The 17,443-nt window shown below is 40.0% G+C and overlaps 1 protein-coding gene across 1 annotated transcript in view; it reads left to right on the top strand.

The window, feature by feature from the left end:
- Positions 1-17,443, top strand: part of Hepacam2 (HEPACAM family member 2) — a 31,213-nt gene that overhangs the window by 8,451 nt on the left and 5,319 nt on the right. The window contains exons 3-4 of the mRNA XM_052173200.1: positions 2,452-2,736; positions 9,386-9,682. Of these exons, the coding sequence (XP_052029160.1) occupies positions 2,452-2,736; positions 9,386-9,682 (582 nt within the window). The remainder of the gene's footprint in view (positions 1-2,451; positions 2,737-9,385; positions 9,683-17,443) is intronic.

Here is a 17,443-nt window from a genome sequence, read left to right as displayed (position 1 = left end):
TCCCCTCTGCTTTTATATTTGTTCACTGAGATTGCTATACCCTGCTAATAGTATCTCTGTTTAATTTGTTTCTTCCATGACTGGAACATGAGGTCTCCGGGAGGAGAAACATTATCTGTGTTCTTGCTTCTTTCTTCTCCATGTCAGAACTGTGCTAACCATAGCAGATTCAGTAACCCCTAAGGAGTAAGGAGGCAGGTGAGGGACAGAAGAGGCTACAGGGAACTAAAGACTACATCTAGGGATCCATTACCTGCAAAGCAGTTGTAGGGAATGTGAAGAAATACCTAACAGGAATTTTCATAAAGTTCTCCTGCAACAAGTTTTCATACAATTTATAATTGGATTATAATTTTGAATTTGTTTAGGGAAATGAATCTGCCCTCCCCCCAAATGTAGTGAAGTCTTAACAGGCTTTAAGGATCTAGGCAAAAACCTCAAAAAGGAAACTTCATGTCTGGGTTATTGTTTCAGGCAAGTGTATGATGTGGATGAATAGTCCAATGATTGGCTCTCCTCCTACTTCTGCCGTGTTGCCTAGTTTTCTCAGATCATATACCTTCCCACACAGAGATGTCTGGGATGTGTTTCCAATATGATCAGTATGCGCAATTCACTTTTCTTTTTTAAAACATAACAGTGTACACAAGATGCTATGGCAAACCCTTTGCTCTTGCCAGGAAAGACAAAGGACTGAATTAAACGAACAAACCAAGAGATGTCATCCACCTTGAAAACACCAGATATCCTCAGCTCCCCTCCAAGGCTCTTTCGACCTCATTCTTTCTTATCTTCCATTTGTTTCTAACTCCCCTGGGCTGGAGAATTAGGTTTGTTTGTGCCCTGATGCACAGTTTCCATTGTAAGAAAATGTAACTGTAACACAAGATAAATTTGCCTGAGAAGAAACGTCATACTCAACTGGACGCTTGACAGGAAATCAAAGCCTAAAGTAGTGGATCCAATCATAGATTGCCTATATGCTACCTTAACATCCCTGTGCTCTGTGAGCTTACTTAGATGGAGACTATTAAATATCTTCATCTACAGAATGTAGAAAAAGGACATCGAGAGGCAGAAAGGTCTCTTCTCTTTGTTCTTGAAGGATGTATAACTCTGAACAAATAACTATTTTCTTACCACCTATTTAGTTAGTTAGGTGTGTGTGTGTGTGTGTGTGTGTGTGTGTGGTGTGTTCCTGCACATACTGCAGAGCACATGCATCAGTCAGAAGACAACCTGCTGGACTTGTTTCACTCCTTCCACCATGTGGGATCTGCAGATCAAACTCAAGTTAGACAGCAGGTGCCATCTCACTGACACAGAAGGCGCTGTTTTATCAAACAGGGTAAAGAACTCTCGGAATTGATAGTGAATGCATATGTAATTACCAATCTCTCTCTCTCTCTCTCTCTCTCTCTCTCTCTCCTTTTTGATACAAGGTATTTTTTGGTGCGCGCGCGCGTGTGTGTGTGTGTGTGTGTGTGTGTGTGTGTGTGTGTGTGAGCCCTGGCTGACATTGAATTAGGTTTGTAGACCAGGCTGATCTCAAACTAACAGGGACCCACTTGTGCTGGGATTAAAGTGTGAGCATGTGCCACCACTGCCCAGCTGTAATTACAAATCTCATCCATATATACTCAGAGCTAAAAGTCAGTGAAGGAACATTTGTGTCCTATATTTATCCATTTGCCTACTGCATGTCACATTAATAAAATCAAATTAATTTCTCATCTCTTGACTTTCTAATGGGAATTTGTATTGGATTTGTCCTTTATATTTCAAATTTAATAAAACCCCAAAGGCGGACATTGAAATGTAGACTTTTGTTTGTGAAAGAAATTGTATACATGCTACTCTTCAAAAATGTCACTACACATTTTCAAAAGTATACTGTACACATGAGCTATATAATTTAATTTTCAGATGGTGGATAAAAGTTTGAATTTTCCACATGACTTCTTGCTAGCTTATTTTGTTATACAAGTCAAAAAAGGGAAATTGCTGTATTCATTTTGCTTCTGAGTATAGTTTTACGGCAGGTCAGCATGTGCCTACCATGCATGAACTCTTAGGTTCAGAGAGAGAGGGAAAGAGAGAGATGGGAGAGAGAGAGCTTTGATGTTAGAGAAAGCATAATGAACAGCAGAACTCTCAGATTTGAACCACTAACTACATTATACAAAAAGTAAGTAGATTCATTGGTAATACTTAAAGAATAATTTCTAGAATTTGGTTAGCTCTAATGCATAAATATATTTCATATTTTACCAGTTTAACATTTCTGTGACCCTTTTATAGCCTCTTTAATTGTTACCCAAACCATCTACATTTACGAAATATTAAAATGTTGGAATCATTTCCCCAGGACTCCATGTTGGAAAAACTTCTCAGAGATTTACTATAGCTCTATCGATGGAAAAATCATTTCTATGTCTCTTGATATTGCAGATCCTGTCATGAAGCCAATGGTTCAGTCCCATCCTGCTTCTGGGGCTGTGGAATATGTGGGCAACATTACCTTGACCTGCCGAGTAGAAGGAGGTACCAGGCTGGTTTACCAGTGGCGGAAAAACGGGAAGCCCATTTGTATCAACCCCAGCCACTCCTTTTCTCCACAAAACAACACCCTTTGGATTGTTCCAGTGACAAAGGAGGACATTGGAAACTACACCTGCCTCGTGTCAAACCCCGTCAGTGAGATGGAAAGTGAAGTCATTATGCCCACCATATATTGTAAGTAGCGTGTTTTCATTTTCCCTTATGTCTGTTTATGGAAAGTTCTTACGAGAATAGCCATAGGACTGGCTACAGTCATATTACCTAAGTCAGTGGTTCTCAACCTGTATATTGCCATCCAACCCTTCCACAAGGGTCACCTAAGATCATTGGAAAACACAGATATTTATATTATGATTGATAACAGTAACAAATTACAGTTATGAAGTAGCAAGGAAAATAATTTTATGGTTGGGGTTCACCACAGCATAAGGGTCACAGCATTAGGAAGGTTGAGAACCATTGACTTAGACATTGTCTGGTTGGAAAATTTTTATATCTACTCACACAACCTTAATGATGAAAAATCATGACACAACCCGATTTCAAATAATTGGAATCAAGTTGGAACATTAGTTGGAGGGCATTTGGGGTGGAATTTGTGATTCTGACCGTTGGGCAATCTCATGTGTAGTGGAATTCTCAATCCCCAGAATCAAGTACCACACAGAGGTGCTGAGCCATCCACTTCCCTGAAGGAAGTGAAAATAATGAGGATCCCGGAGTAGGATGTGCCTTTCACAGACTGCGTGGAAAAGGAGCACTCCTGAGTTATGTGCTGGAATATGCCACGAAGAAAAGATATTCCCTGTTTTCTCTCTACCACTTCTACACTTGATCTTAGCAAAAGGTTGTGAAGTGATTTTCCCTGTCATTTCTGAGTGAAGGGCCAGGAAGCATCCCAGACAGAGCCATCTTAGGCGTCTTCCTACAGATCAATAGTTACTTCTGAATTCTCATTCTCTTCAGTTGCTTTCATTGTTGACCTTGAATCTCATGGACGAATAAAATTCATCACATTCTCCAGTTGGTATCATTGAATCAAACTCCAAGCAAGCCCCACACTATTCCTTATTCCAGTATTTTCTGGTTACTACTGAACCATAGCAGTACCTCTAATATGTTTAATTTTATCTATCTATCTATCTATCTATCTATCTATCATCTATCTATCTATCTATCTATCTATCTATCTATCTATCTATCTATCTAGAGTGTGCGTGTACTTTGTGTGTGTGTGTGTGTGTGTGTGTGTGTGTGTTTAGGCTATGCATATGCCACAGCATGCCTTTGGAAGCCAGAGGATACCTTTCAAGAGTCAGCTCTCTGTTTCCACCATGTAGATCCTATAGGATAAAAATAAAATTGTCAGGCTTGAAAGAGAGCAGCTTGCCCACTGAATCATCTCACCTACCCTCTAATATGTTTAATATTTTACACAAAGTTTAATGTAACATGGAGTTTGTGAAACATTTGGAGACTGGATGACTTTGCTGTGAGACTATGCTGGACAACTTGTTCATGTTCTCCACCAGTGCATGCCAGCAGCGACTGGCACAGACCCTGTTTTCTTAGCAGAGAAAGGATATGCGTAACAAAGTGTATGGGGTAAAATGTCATGGCTATCATAGAGATGTGTAGTATGAAGCATAGCAGGGAGGAGCAAGAACTGTGGAGTCATAGACCAGGGTTCAAATCCCAGGTTAGCAAGTTTGTCTCTTTGTGCACCACTGTCTTCATGATGACCTTGGAAACCTACTTCATGGAGTCACTGCGGGACTGAACCTGTAAAGTGACAGTACAGCTGACTGGCCCATAGACAGCGCTGGAGAATGGTTTGCCAGTATTTCATTATAATGGTATCCTCCCATGTGAATCCAAAGACCAGTAACATTGCTTCACACTAAAGAAAACACTCTTTTCATAATGTAATATTTGAATGTATGAGTGTGACTGAGCAAGTAGAAAGGTCTGGAGAACCATCCCAAGCACAGAACACAGCAAGAGTCTAACACAAAGAGGAACTGAAGTGAAATGTTATTTACATTACGGTTTGCTTTGCTTGCTTGTTTGTTTGTTTTAGAGATGGTCTCATTCTATACCCCAGACTGGCCTGGTACCTTATATAAAATCCAGGCTCAAGTTTAGAGCAACCTCCTGTGTCAGTCTTTTGTATACTGAGATTGTAGGCATGGACCACAGTACATGATTTGTATTTAATTGTGGCAAATTACTTTCATAGCTGAATTCATAGCTATATTTTAAAATGATCTTTTCAGATGCCATTGTGAGAATGAGAATGTTCTGTCAGCCTTTGAAGCAAAGGTAACGGACTGACAGAGAAAGTACAAGCTTTGACTGTGCTGTACAACTGGCATTGAATTGTAATGAAGATTCAGAAATGGTGCAGCCCATCTACGTGTGTGTGTGTGTGTGTGTGTGTGTGTGTGTGTGTGTGTGCTACTAAACAAATTGTTATCACATGAATGAAATCTTCAAATACAAGTAGCACAAACCTAAGTGTGGGAGTTATGTCAACACAGTGAAAAGAAACTCTGAACAGGCACACTGAGTCAGAAGAAAGCCATGCCACCAGGATTTTCTTGGCTTGGCAATTGTCGACTATATGACCCGGAAACACAACCTGGACTCATTAGTAGTTTTTCTTGCAATCACAACTTTAGCCCTGTTTTATTACTTGTTTCTGTTTTGCTTCATTTCCTTGGTTTTGGGTAACAAGGTATAAATAGCATGCACAAAGGTTTGTCGCTGGTCTTCTGTTGATGTGGCACTAAGGTGTTTGCAGTAGTTTCTTTCCATGTGTAATGGGAATATTTTGCTTGTCTTAAGTAACTCCCTAGTGTTCCATTTCTATGTAATTACTCTCCTTTTTTTCCCATCATTATCTCCTACTAAAAGATCCTTCTGTCCTGGCCTGTTACCTGCTCCTCTGTGCAAAGACAGCATCTTTTACATACCTGGCTCTGGTCCTCATTGAATTAGGTCTTCCTAAACTCTTCTCCACTCATAAGTACCAGGACAACAAACTTTCCTAGGAGCTCCACATTTCTTAAGCATCTTTAATTTTATAGGGAAATACTTGACGCAATTAGGAACCCAGTTTAACATGACTAAAATGGGAGAGTTTTTTTGTTGTTGTTGTTCATACCATGCTTCAGATGACATAGCTCCATGTCTCTGTGGTTAGGCAAAGTAAAAAAGTGAGTTACTGTCATATCCTAAGACTCTCCCATATATATCCACATCAATGATTTTAAAATTCCACCATGAATAATCTATTCTGTTTTCATTGTTTCTGTGACATTTTCTTCATGCAAATTATCTTTCATTGTTAGAAACGTTATAACAAAAATCTATCAAGATTGATTATATATTCATTGGGTTATGACATCATAATCCAATTACATATTCATTCTGGATTGCATATGAAATGACAGTCCAACCTGGGATATAGGATGCAACTCTGTCTCTAAAACAAACAAACAAGCAAAGCAATCTGATTATTCAGCAATATTTATTGGTTTATGACATTATAATCAAAACTTGGAAGAATACAATGCCAAGTTAAAAAGTCAGAAAATGCTACTTATGGTTTACAAAATGTAAATGCCTGCTGGCTCCAACTGTAAATAATAACCCAATAACTACTACATCTTGTGGGAAAGACAGGACTCTGCTGCAGGGAGTTCTCTAAGCGATAAAACAAAAGGGGAAAACAGGTCATTTACAGTAAACACTTCCCATCTGCTCCCTCGCAGGGTGGCAAGCAGCATCTGATGGAAACTTAGGTACAGTTCCCACCCAGTCATAAATTGTTAAAGAGAACAGATGATATGTGATTTTACAAGTCATTTAGTAAACAGCCATCCCTGAGGGCAGAGTTCATTTTCATCAAGAGCGTTCTGCCAAAGGGTAGACAGTGAACCGTGCTCCAAAGCCAAATGGGATTATCCGTCTGCTTTTATCTGTACCAGAGGCAACTCCAGTTGAGCCACTCTGAATGTCTCCTGCAGGGCTGCCCATGCACGTGAATTATGTGCCATACTCGACCTTAAAATAGAAGAATGTTGAGTCTGGAGTGCTGAAGCACTCACTATCTAGTACAGAGTCCACTCAGAGGGAAACAGTATGTGTCAGATGAAGTTGTGTACCTGTGTGTGTTTGTGCGTGCAAGAGGAAGAGACAGAGAGAGACACAAATACAGACACAGAGAGAGGGGCTGAGGGAGGAAGAGGAGAAGTAGAAAACAAAGGAGGTGGAAGAGAAGACTGGAAAACAGGGAGATGCAATTAGAGAGAAACATGATTACACAGATGTTGGGTCTCTAAGAAAACGACAGATAACTTTTCGTTTCTGGACTTCTCTAGTTTGTGATTTTTTGTTTTGCAACCAACATGCATTTTGATTTTTTTAAAATAACCTTATAGAATATACATTTTATAACATCTTATCAGAAATAATGAACTCAGCTGCCTCAAAGTGTTAGTGTCCAGGATCTGAAAGAAATGCTTGAGAGGGAGAATGCATAGACAAATGTGACAGTGAAATCTGGAGAGCCAGACATACATAACACAGAGAAAAGGCGATGCCCGTCATGAATGCCAACAAACAAGTAAGTAGCAAAGTCAACAGGCCTGTGAGGAGAGAAAAATGCTGCGCGATCAGAGACTCTTCTTTCAACGTATGTTTTATTTAAAACTAGTTATATTATTAAATTGTTGACCTTACTCACCAAGCTCTACATAGGGCTTCCTCTATAGGGTCAACCCACTCTCCAAGATGAAAGACATGCCATCTATGGGAATATTTAAATATGTTGTAATATCCTAAGATGGCCCCAAAGGTGAGTTGTGAACATCAGCACACGCTGGAAAGCACCACAGTCACTCACGTGTGAGACCCATTAGACAGCATCTTGCTTCTATGGACGTGCTTTGTAACCCAGAGGCCACTGGAAAGAAAGATGGGGATCTAGACTTAAAGACCATAATTTTATGATCACATTTCTGATCTTTTTCAATTCTCTGTTGCCCAGCTCTGAAATGCCTCTAGAGGTTTAGGTTGTCCACATCAACTTGGGTCTTCTGTGCTTCCAAGGCACGCATTTCTTTTTCCTTGCCTTCCTTGTATGTGAAGCAGTCAGCATCCCTGGGCTTGCTGCCTGGGATCTCATCAGTGCCTGCATCCTGAAGGAAGAAGGCCCTTCTGCAGTACAGAGCAGAAGACAAGTCTCGGGAGCCATTTTCCTCCCAACATCCCAATTCGCCCACAATGCCTAGAACAGTATTATGCATAAGTACACGTTAATGCTGATTTCTTTTTTCTAAGCCACTAAAAGCAACTTTTCATCCCCGATATATTGCTCAGTCCTAGTCAGAGCTCAGACCAAGCTTCACTGTCTGTAGCCCCCTGTCACAGTGGCTTCTCCTGAGACTGCATCCTAGCCTGAAATGAGATCGCAGTGTCACAAGCCCTAGGTCACTCACAGAATGGGTGTCTAGGCTTCCTCATTATCATCATCTACTACGTTTAAAGGGACAGCCGGTGCCTATGCATTTTATGTCAGCAGATCTGGCCAAAGTCAAGTGGAAAATATTCGAAAACTTGCACAGGTACTAAACATACATGTTCTTTAATATCATCGTCTCTCAGAGAATGAAGTGTAAGCATACATTGCATCTGGTCCAATTTAAGGTCAAATAATATTTAGTACAAGTGTGACAACTGCTTGTTTAAGAATTTTTTTCCTCCAATTAATTTTTAATCTGAGGGATGTTTAAATGTACAGGGGGACATATGTCAATGATATACAAGTACAGTACCATTTCTGTAGGTGACTTGTGCATCTACAGATTTGCTTGAGTGGGTCCTGGAGCCAGTTGCTCAGGACACCAAGGACTGACTCAGCCTGCTTCTAGGCTTGCTTTCTGATAGTAGGTTCACTCATGTAAACCGTAATATAATGCCATGGCGACACTTCACATTTTCCCATGCTCTTAGAAAGAAAGTGTGTTCTGCAACTAAATGCAATCTGTAAAGTGGTGTCTCCTATTTCTGTGATGAAACTTGTCTCCACACTGGTCGATGGATCAGGAAATGCTACCATGGAGGACCACTCTGGGGACTAACAGAAAGAATTTTGTAATGAAGAATTTTGTTATAATTTCAAGGAATTCTCTCTCTCTCTCTCTCTCTCTCTCTCTCTCTCTCTCTCTCTCTCCCTCCCTCCCTCCCTTCCACCCTCTCTCCCTTCTCCCTCTGTCTCTGCCTCTGTCTCTCTCTCTCTCTCTGTGTGTGTGTGTCTGTGTGTGCATTCCAAAAGGAATATGAGGCTTATAAAGACTTTTAAATTTGTTAAAATATGAAACACCTTTATACCTATTGCATAAATCTCAGTTCCTTCTGAAACTCTCTTCGATAAATATTTACACTGACCTGGCACTGAGAAGAAAAACAGGCACTTCTCAAAGTATGGTTGCTAAGAACACAGTATTTATGTGTTGTAAAAATACATTTAAGTGTGATTCCTATTCCAGAAGGACGAGGTTACCTAGCAACAGTGCACATTTATCAGCAGGACACTGAAGAGCTTAGCCCCACACTGATGATGCAGTGCCTATAAGTCTGAAAACTAAGCTTCAGGCTCTAACTTTTACAAATATGTTCAATCAAGTAATTCCCACTTTGGGGAACCTTGTCACTAATTGGATCTTTAATTGAGGACCTATTTGCTCAAATCTATGTTGTGACTGCTGATACACGCCCTCCATTTTTTTTTTTTTTTTTTTTTTTTGGTTTAATACAGATGGACCGTATGGACTCCAGGTTAATTCTGATAAAGGGCTGAAAGTGGGAGAAGTATTCACTGTTGACCTGGGTGAAGCTGTCCTCTTTGACTGTTCTGCTGATTCTTATCCCCCCAACACCTACTCCTGGATCCGTAGATCTGACAATACTACCCACGTCATTAAGCATGGGCCTCGTTTAGAAGTTGCATCTGAGAAAGTGGCCCAGAAGACAGCTGACTACGTGTGCTGTGCTTACAACAACATCACGGGAAGACGCGATGAAACTCGATTCACCGTCATCATCACTTCTGTAGGTAAGTGTGCAAAAGGACAAGGCACACTAGCCTCGATTTCCCAAATGCCTGTGGATAAAAGAGCATAGTTGCTCTGCTGTTCAAATGGTCTTTTCCCACAGTCAGGGGTTAACTAAGTCAGGGGTTAACTAAGTCAGGGGTTAACTAAGGCAGGGGTTAACTAAGTCAGGGGTTAACTAAGGCAGGGGTTAACTAAGTCAGGGGTTAACTAAGTCAGGGGTTAAGTAAGTCAGGGGTTAACTAAGTCAGGGGTTTTGAGGCTCAAAGAATAAAAGCTCAAAACAAAATGGAGAGAGATTCAAATGCCAGCTGTGGGGAGCTGCGAAGAGAGTCAGTAAATTACTTCTAAACATATGTCATTCTTTTTCCGGATTTTACAAGCAGGCGTATAGAAGGAACTAGACTGATCACTTAAGGGTTTACATGTACTATTAAGTTAGGTTAGAAGAGTTGGATCTTTGTTCTCCATTTTCCCACTCGCCCCTTAGTTCCTCTTCCTTTTTCACCCGGCTTACCGGAAATGGACAGGAGTATTTATCGGGAGCCACATCGCCTGGGAAACGGGTTTTCATGAGTCTGTAAAATTGTTCATCCTCTAGAAGGTGTGTCTTTAAAAATGCTATGACCCAAAAATTTCAGAATCGCAGCTTGTTAGGGATATGTAGCCAACTCCCACCCCATGAACTTCTGTGTTCTGTTCCCTGGTATGATTCCCTGTACACATCTCCCCCTCCCCCACAGAGCTGTGGAACACTGGCCATCTTCCTTCCTTATCTTCAAAGCTCCAGGGCAGTGACCCAGCCGCCTCCTAGATGCCTCTCTCAGAAGTTCTAAAAGCAGAATACAGGTTCAAGCAAGCAGGACTGACATTTTCCACCTCCTCCACACCCATTCTATCTGCATTTCCACGTTCTTTAAGCTAATCTCCCCATTCTCTAACAGCCTAGCAGAAAACTGCCACCTCAAACTCTTCCCTGTCCCTCACACCCTATGCCACACTGGACCACTAAGTTCTTTCTGTTATATACTTCCAGTTCCCAAATCTCCTTTTTCTACTTTCTCTTTATCTTCCTTTTTACCATCCTGCCTCCTTTTCCTCCTTCACCCTTTTCTTGTTAAAATCTTCTGTTATTATTTCATCTACTACTATCAGTATCTTTGCATACAGAAAAGACAAACAGGACCCAACTTGAGAAAAAAACCCACAGTTCCGAATAGGATACAATGATTTAGATGATTGTACTGGTAAAGGAACGAGCGTGCAACACATTACAACCATGAATCCACTGGCCCCTTACAGTCCATATCATTCTCCCCAGTGCCTAGAACAGGATGTGTAACATAAAGAAGCTCGGTACCTTGTGTTCAATAAAAGAATCAGGAATAAAATACCTGTTGATACATGCTTTTTAATCCTTAGACTAAACTTTCCACTTATAGTTATTTAGCTGCTTGCATTAAAATCACCTAGTTTGTTTTTAAATATGCAGTTTTTCACTGGAGAGACGCCTTAGCACTTAAGAGCGTTGGCTGCTTTAGAGGACCCGTGTTCAATTCCCAGTGCCTACAGGACAGCTCACTCCTGTCCCAAGGGACCCTCATACAGACATTCACAAAGGCAAAACACCAATGCACATAAAAATAAAAGGAAAGAAAAGAAAACCAAGCCGGGTGATTGGGGTGCACACCTTTAATCCCAGCAGTTGGGAGGCAAAGATAGGCAGATCTCTGTAAGTTCTAGGCTGGCCTGGGGTACAGAACAAATTCTAGGAGAGCCAGGGCTGCACAGAGAAATCCTGTCTCAAACCCCCCCTCTCCAAAAAGGTAGTTTCTCAAGTGGCTGAGGCAAGATGAATCCTCTGTCAATTTCAAGACCAGCATAGAGTACATAACACAACCTTGTCTAAAAAATAAGCAGGTAAATGAATTGCTTGTTAAGATGCCCCAGGCCAACTGGATTAGGAGCTCAAGTGGTGGCATTTAAGATCAAATAATATTTAGTACAAGTGTGACAACTGCTTGTTTAAGATTTTTTCTCCAATTAATTTTTAATTCATTAAAAAGATCTTAGAGAGTCATCAAAGTGTACAAAGCCCACAGGTTGATGAAGAACTGTATGTTCTCTTAGAACTCTTGGAGATTTAAGGTAACCGTATTTGTAAAACAAGTATATTGGGATTCATACACTCTCTTGGTGAACATTCTTATGAGGGTGATAACACTGCCTGGAGTATTATTGTCCAATAGAACTTAATATAAGGAAGAAGCTGTCAATATAATCACTTCCAACATGGCAGCTGTTGGAAAAAACTCTGTAGAGTGGCCGGGAACTCAGAAATCCACCTGCCTCTGCCTCCCAAGTGCTGGGATTAAAGGTGTGTGCCACCACTGCCCATCTGAAGTTTTAATATAAACTCACCTTTACTCATTTGAATATAAATTATGCATAACTGCATTTTTTAGTGTCTAGTGTATTAGAAATTAAAGCTACAAACTCTTACCTAAATTGCGCCTCATTGGAATAATAAAAGGTAATTTATTTTCCTTGTAGATTTTCCAAAAAATGTGTTCAAAAAATTAAAATTAGCACTTATTAATCCATTACATCGTTCCTATTATGATCCAAATGAGGGATAGGCACTGACAATCAAATATAACCCATGATAAGAAACCCTGATTGAAATAAAATATGCGTACAACTAAAAAAAATCTTTTGCTTTATAATTTACTACATTTTTATAGGCTCAACCAGCTTTTTACCACATGGCTAACTAAAGGATAGTTTAAAGTGAGGTGAATGAGCATATGTGTGTGTGTGTGTGTGTGTGAGAGAGACAGAGAGAGAGAGAGAGAGAGAGAGAGAGAGAGAGAGAGAGAGAGAGAGAGAAATGTGTGTTTACCAGACTGTATCCATAACTGTTTGGTGGCAATCTTAGTTGCATGATAGATTTGTTCGTTGTAAGTGAAAGTGTAGATATAATATGTAGTAATATATGATATTTGAGACTTCCCCACTTCTAAAGCTTTCTGCATTAATACTCAGCCAGTAAACTTTCATAATATCAGAAGCCCCCAGTACCTAAGATATTATTCCAAAGACAGCTACAGTCTTCATATCAGATAATTGTCTTTAGCAAAGTCTCAAAACCTGTTTGACCTGCCCAGAGGCTGGCGTTTGTTATTGTTGTAAATAAGGAGAACAGGTGCTCAGTTTCCAGAGTGATCCAGGGTTGTCAACATTAGCGGCCTCACTGTGGTTGTACAGAACTGTTTCCAGTCCTTAGTCTTCACAGAGCCTTGACTCCAGCAACAGTAAAAAGAGGAAGAAAACCAGTAGTGCCGATGTGATGTGTCGTGTTTAATGTTTCTGTTTCAAAATGAATGAATTTCTTCAACACAGATTAAGCATACATGAACTGAAGCATGACCGTTGCTTACAAGGTCAGCTGAGCGCTTACAGAAAACTCGCTCTGACAAACAAGCTGAATTCAGACTTGTTTCTGAGAATGAGGTATTTGCCTTTAAGATGTTTCTAGAACCAAATCGAAGTTTCATGTCCCCAGAGGCAAGTTGCAGGAAATAAACGAATCTCTTCTTTTTAATGAGACAAAACTATATACCTGCTTTAAAGTCTCAGCAATAAGACGTATAGGGCAAAGGAAAAGTGAGTCCAAGATGACTCCAGGGTCACAAACATGGCACAAAAATAACAAGGCCAGGAAATAATCAAAAGTTTTATTGGCAACTTTCAGTTAGGAAGAGGAAGGCTGCAGAATGTGACAATTAGCTCTGTGTCTTCAGAAGCGAGACAGATGGGGACTTTCACCTCTGCAGACTGTGATTCACATCTAATTTGAGATATTATTAATTGACCTTGCTGTAGCTCAGTGGAGATAGCTAAAGAAAATAGAGGCAATGGGCAGAGTCCCACAGCAAACGCATGACAAAATAACATCTGAATTCAAATCCTTTCTTTTTAACAATCTTAAAAATTCTAGTTTTTCTAGGTCACTAAGCTATTGATGTGACTATTATCCTTTTAATCAATACATATAGAATTGTACATATAATGCAGTGTATATGTATTATAGCTCCTAGTAGTGATTTAGGTTCAGTTAATACCTTAAAATATGGATATGAATGTAAAGAAGTTTTCTTTGAATAATTTCCTCAACTAATTTAGTACAAACATGCAGATACTTTACCCACAAATTGGACTATTTCATACTAATGAGAAGTAATGAAATATATATAGCTAAAAGTGATGTTTATTTGTTTCAAGGACATAATAGCCACTAAAATAATAAGTTGGCAGTTATCTTTTAAAAGTAATGCTTTTATTACCTTAAGTAAGGATTTTTTTGAATACTGATATCCATATTTTAAAGTATTAACTAAACCTAAGTTACTACTATGAGATGCTGTACGTGTGTGTGTGTGTGTGTGTGTGTGTGAGAGAGAGAGAGAGAGAGAGAGAGAGAGAGAGAGAGAGAATATTTATGGAAAGATTGCCATCTGCTTGGAGTTTAAAGGCTTGTACATGAAGATATTCAAGTGTATAATCACAAGTCCCTGAGGACATGTGGACATGGTTTTGAAAGTATCTATGACAGATGTATTTTAGATTTACATGTAATGTGGATCAATCAATAATTTCAAAATTATAATCCAAAACTTTTCATTACTAAAGTGTTGGCAAGGATACAAAACAGGAAGAGAAATTGATGACGTTCCTCCATTTAGCTACAAATTTCTCAGCTCTGTGTCAGTGAAGACACAGACTGAGATACAATTTTGATGTCTGAAGCCCGAGACCTTTGCTGAGAGCGGCTGGAGAGCCCACCACAGGATAACTGTGTCTGTCAGGTGGGCCCACGAGGAGTGTGCAAGGATCACAGTGCAGAGTATTGCATCTTCATCCCCATGGGGACACGAGGCAGCTGCCATAATTAGTGAACAGATTGGATGGAAGGTTTCTCAGAACTCCATTCTCATCGCAGAATCGACGCACTGCCTATGTAGCATATGGCTGTCCTGTTCGGGGGGTACAGCCTCAAACAGCAGGGTAGCGATACCATGGATACCACACCTCTTGCCCATATTTGCACTTAACATGTTCTTCCATTTTATTTGTTTGCTTAAGGAGGGGGCAAATACCATTTGCACTCTGGCTTCGGTAAACGAGCCCATTGTGTTTAAATAGTGGGGAGGATGGCATACCATGTACAAAAGAATAGCATAAACTCTGAAAGAAGAAAGAGGGGTGCTCTTCCCAATGCCCAGACCTGCATTACAGGCCCCAATATATTCTCTGAGCAATAAGACCAGAATTCCCCTGCTCTCCTATTTTCATGTCAGAGTTTTAGAAACTCATCTGTCAGAAAACACGCTTCCTGAGAGCTGAGACTGTAGTGACAGTCCCTTTTGGCATGCATGCTAGACAAAGAAACAGGCACACGATCAGGGAACCACGGCACTAGATGAGGGGGCCGAGAACAATGATAATGATTATTCATCTTCAGAAAAGGACCACATGCATCCTCACTCTCCAGGGAGAGACCACTGGCTTTCACTACAGCCAGGCTTTTGATTGACAGGGATTGATCACTGCAAGGTGGGTCATTGTTGCAGACAAATAGAAGCCAATGGGAGGGAGGGAGAGGACGATAAAGAAGGAGTCAAAGGCTAAAACGGAAAAAAAAAAGGATGAGGAACAGGAAGGTTGTGACCTTTGTGGAAGGGAATCTAAAAATTTGATCACTTAAGTACTTGTCCAAGTGGGGAGAAGTTAAAAATGAAGGATAGGAGAAAGTGTGTCTTATGTATCTGTGAGTAAAGACCATCAACGACTGTATGTTAAGCCTGTTGCCAAGTTTAAGAACCAGAGACGTAGTATCTGGCAATGATGGGTGCCAGGATGAATCCACCAGAGGAAAGAGAAGCATTCTGACACAGACATCATTGGCATATTTTTAATTTTAAGGATATTTAAAAAAAAAACAGCCAAGACTAAACTAAAATGTTTTCCCACATAATAAGATAAAGTAGTGCCTAATTATTTCTAAACGTTCTGAGCTTTTGCAGGATGGCTATTGTGAGGTGAAAGGGTTGAGGGATCTGAAGTTTGGTGTTAAGACTTGGAATTTTCTGGGGCTGGAGAAATGGCTTGGCTGTTAAGAACACTTGCTGTTTTTCCAGAGGCCCCAAATTCAGATCAGATAGCTCACAATTGCCTGTAGTTCTTACTTCCGGGGATTTGATACCCTTTACTGGCCTTCATGGACCAGAAGTGGAGAAGTGGAATATAGACTTACACACACACACACACACACACACACACACACACACACACACACACACATAAAAATAAAAATAATAATTTTTAATTGGAATTTTCCAAGAGTCCATGCCAAAAGAAGGAAGATGCTAGGGCCTTGGTACCAAACACTGGGAGAACATGTCTCCGGGAAAGAGACTGTTTCTTATAACATAATACTAAATACGATTTGACTTTGGTGAGTTCTTGGAATCTGTAGTTGACCTATAGTGACATTCAGCCATAATGTGGCAAAAATAGACTTCAAATAAATGTTTGATTAAGATCCAGTTCAGCAGAGAAATTGTTTGCATCACTGATGAACAATCAGTTATTTATATGGGCATTGGTGGATAGTTAACAGAATCACAGTGGCCCCAAAATGGCAAAAAATAATATTTCATAATAAAAAACATCCTTGCTCACAAACCTAAAGAGGATATGAGAACAGCACTGTATGGTCAAACGAGAGAGGATAGCATGAGCTCCATAACCTGTCTGCCACAGTTTGCCATATAAGAGCTATGCTACAGCAGGGAAAGAAAAGACATTTGTAAGTGATAGTATTCTACAGGGGGAAACCGAGATGCTTTGGATAGCCCTGTATTGAGAAAAGGAGATGGGTAAGGACTTAGACTTATTTTAATTCCTGGGGGCACTAACAGAACCTTTATGGGGGATGAAGAAGAGAATACTGGCTAGACATTTCTTGAAGAATTAGCCACTATGTTTCTGACCACACACAGATTCTATGTCTGAGATGGAAGTGGCATTACAGGTTTTGAATTATTATTTTAGAGCACATCAGTCTGAGTAGACAGGCGACGGCCAGGACTCATTTGCACACTGATATCAGAGCTGCTGCATGTTAAATATTACAAAGGCTTCCTTCTGTGCAGGTTAATATATGACTAAGAATATCATAGTCCAGGTCTGGTATTAACACAACCATAGTCAATACATTGTATAAACAGCATTGGAAGGAGGCAGAATGAAATATTAAAAGCCTGGGATTATTCCCACCATGATAACCTAAATGACTTTTGTAAGCCTCAACTTCCTCATCTAGAAGAAAATATAACATAATTGTTCTCTAATTATATTGCCAAGGTAATTAATAAGTTACTATGGGCCATGCATCCCTAGCCCAGAGTTTGGTATACTGTAAGCACTCAGCATATGTATTGGAGCAATTAGCACCATACACAACACAGTTCTAGTAATAAAAGGAACGTTCTACAAAATAAAGTGATTTTTAGTTGCAAATGGGATATTACATTTACATTGTCTTGCTCATGTGTGTGTGTGTGTGTGTGTGTGTGTGTGTGTGCAGATGCTCATGTTTCACAATGCACATGTGGAGATCAGAAAACAATATCAAACTCTGGTAAGTCTTCAAGTTTGGCAAGTTTGACTTTACATATTTTATTGAGATTTGCATGCAC

Source organism: Apodemus sylvaticus, chromosome 2 (genome assembly GCF_947179515.1).
Source record: "Apodemus sylvaticus chromosome 2, mApoSyl1.1, whole genome shotgun sequence".
In the NCBI taxonomy this organism is placed as follows: Eukaryota; Metazoa; Chordata; class Mammalia; order Rodentia; family Muridae; genus Apodemus; species Apodemus sylvaticus.
The sequence above is the reverse complement of the archived record's forward strand: the minus strand, read 5'-3'. Positions and strand labels throughout refer to the sequence as shown.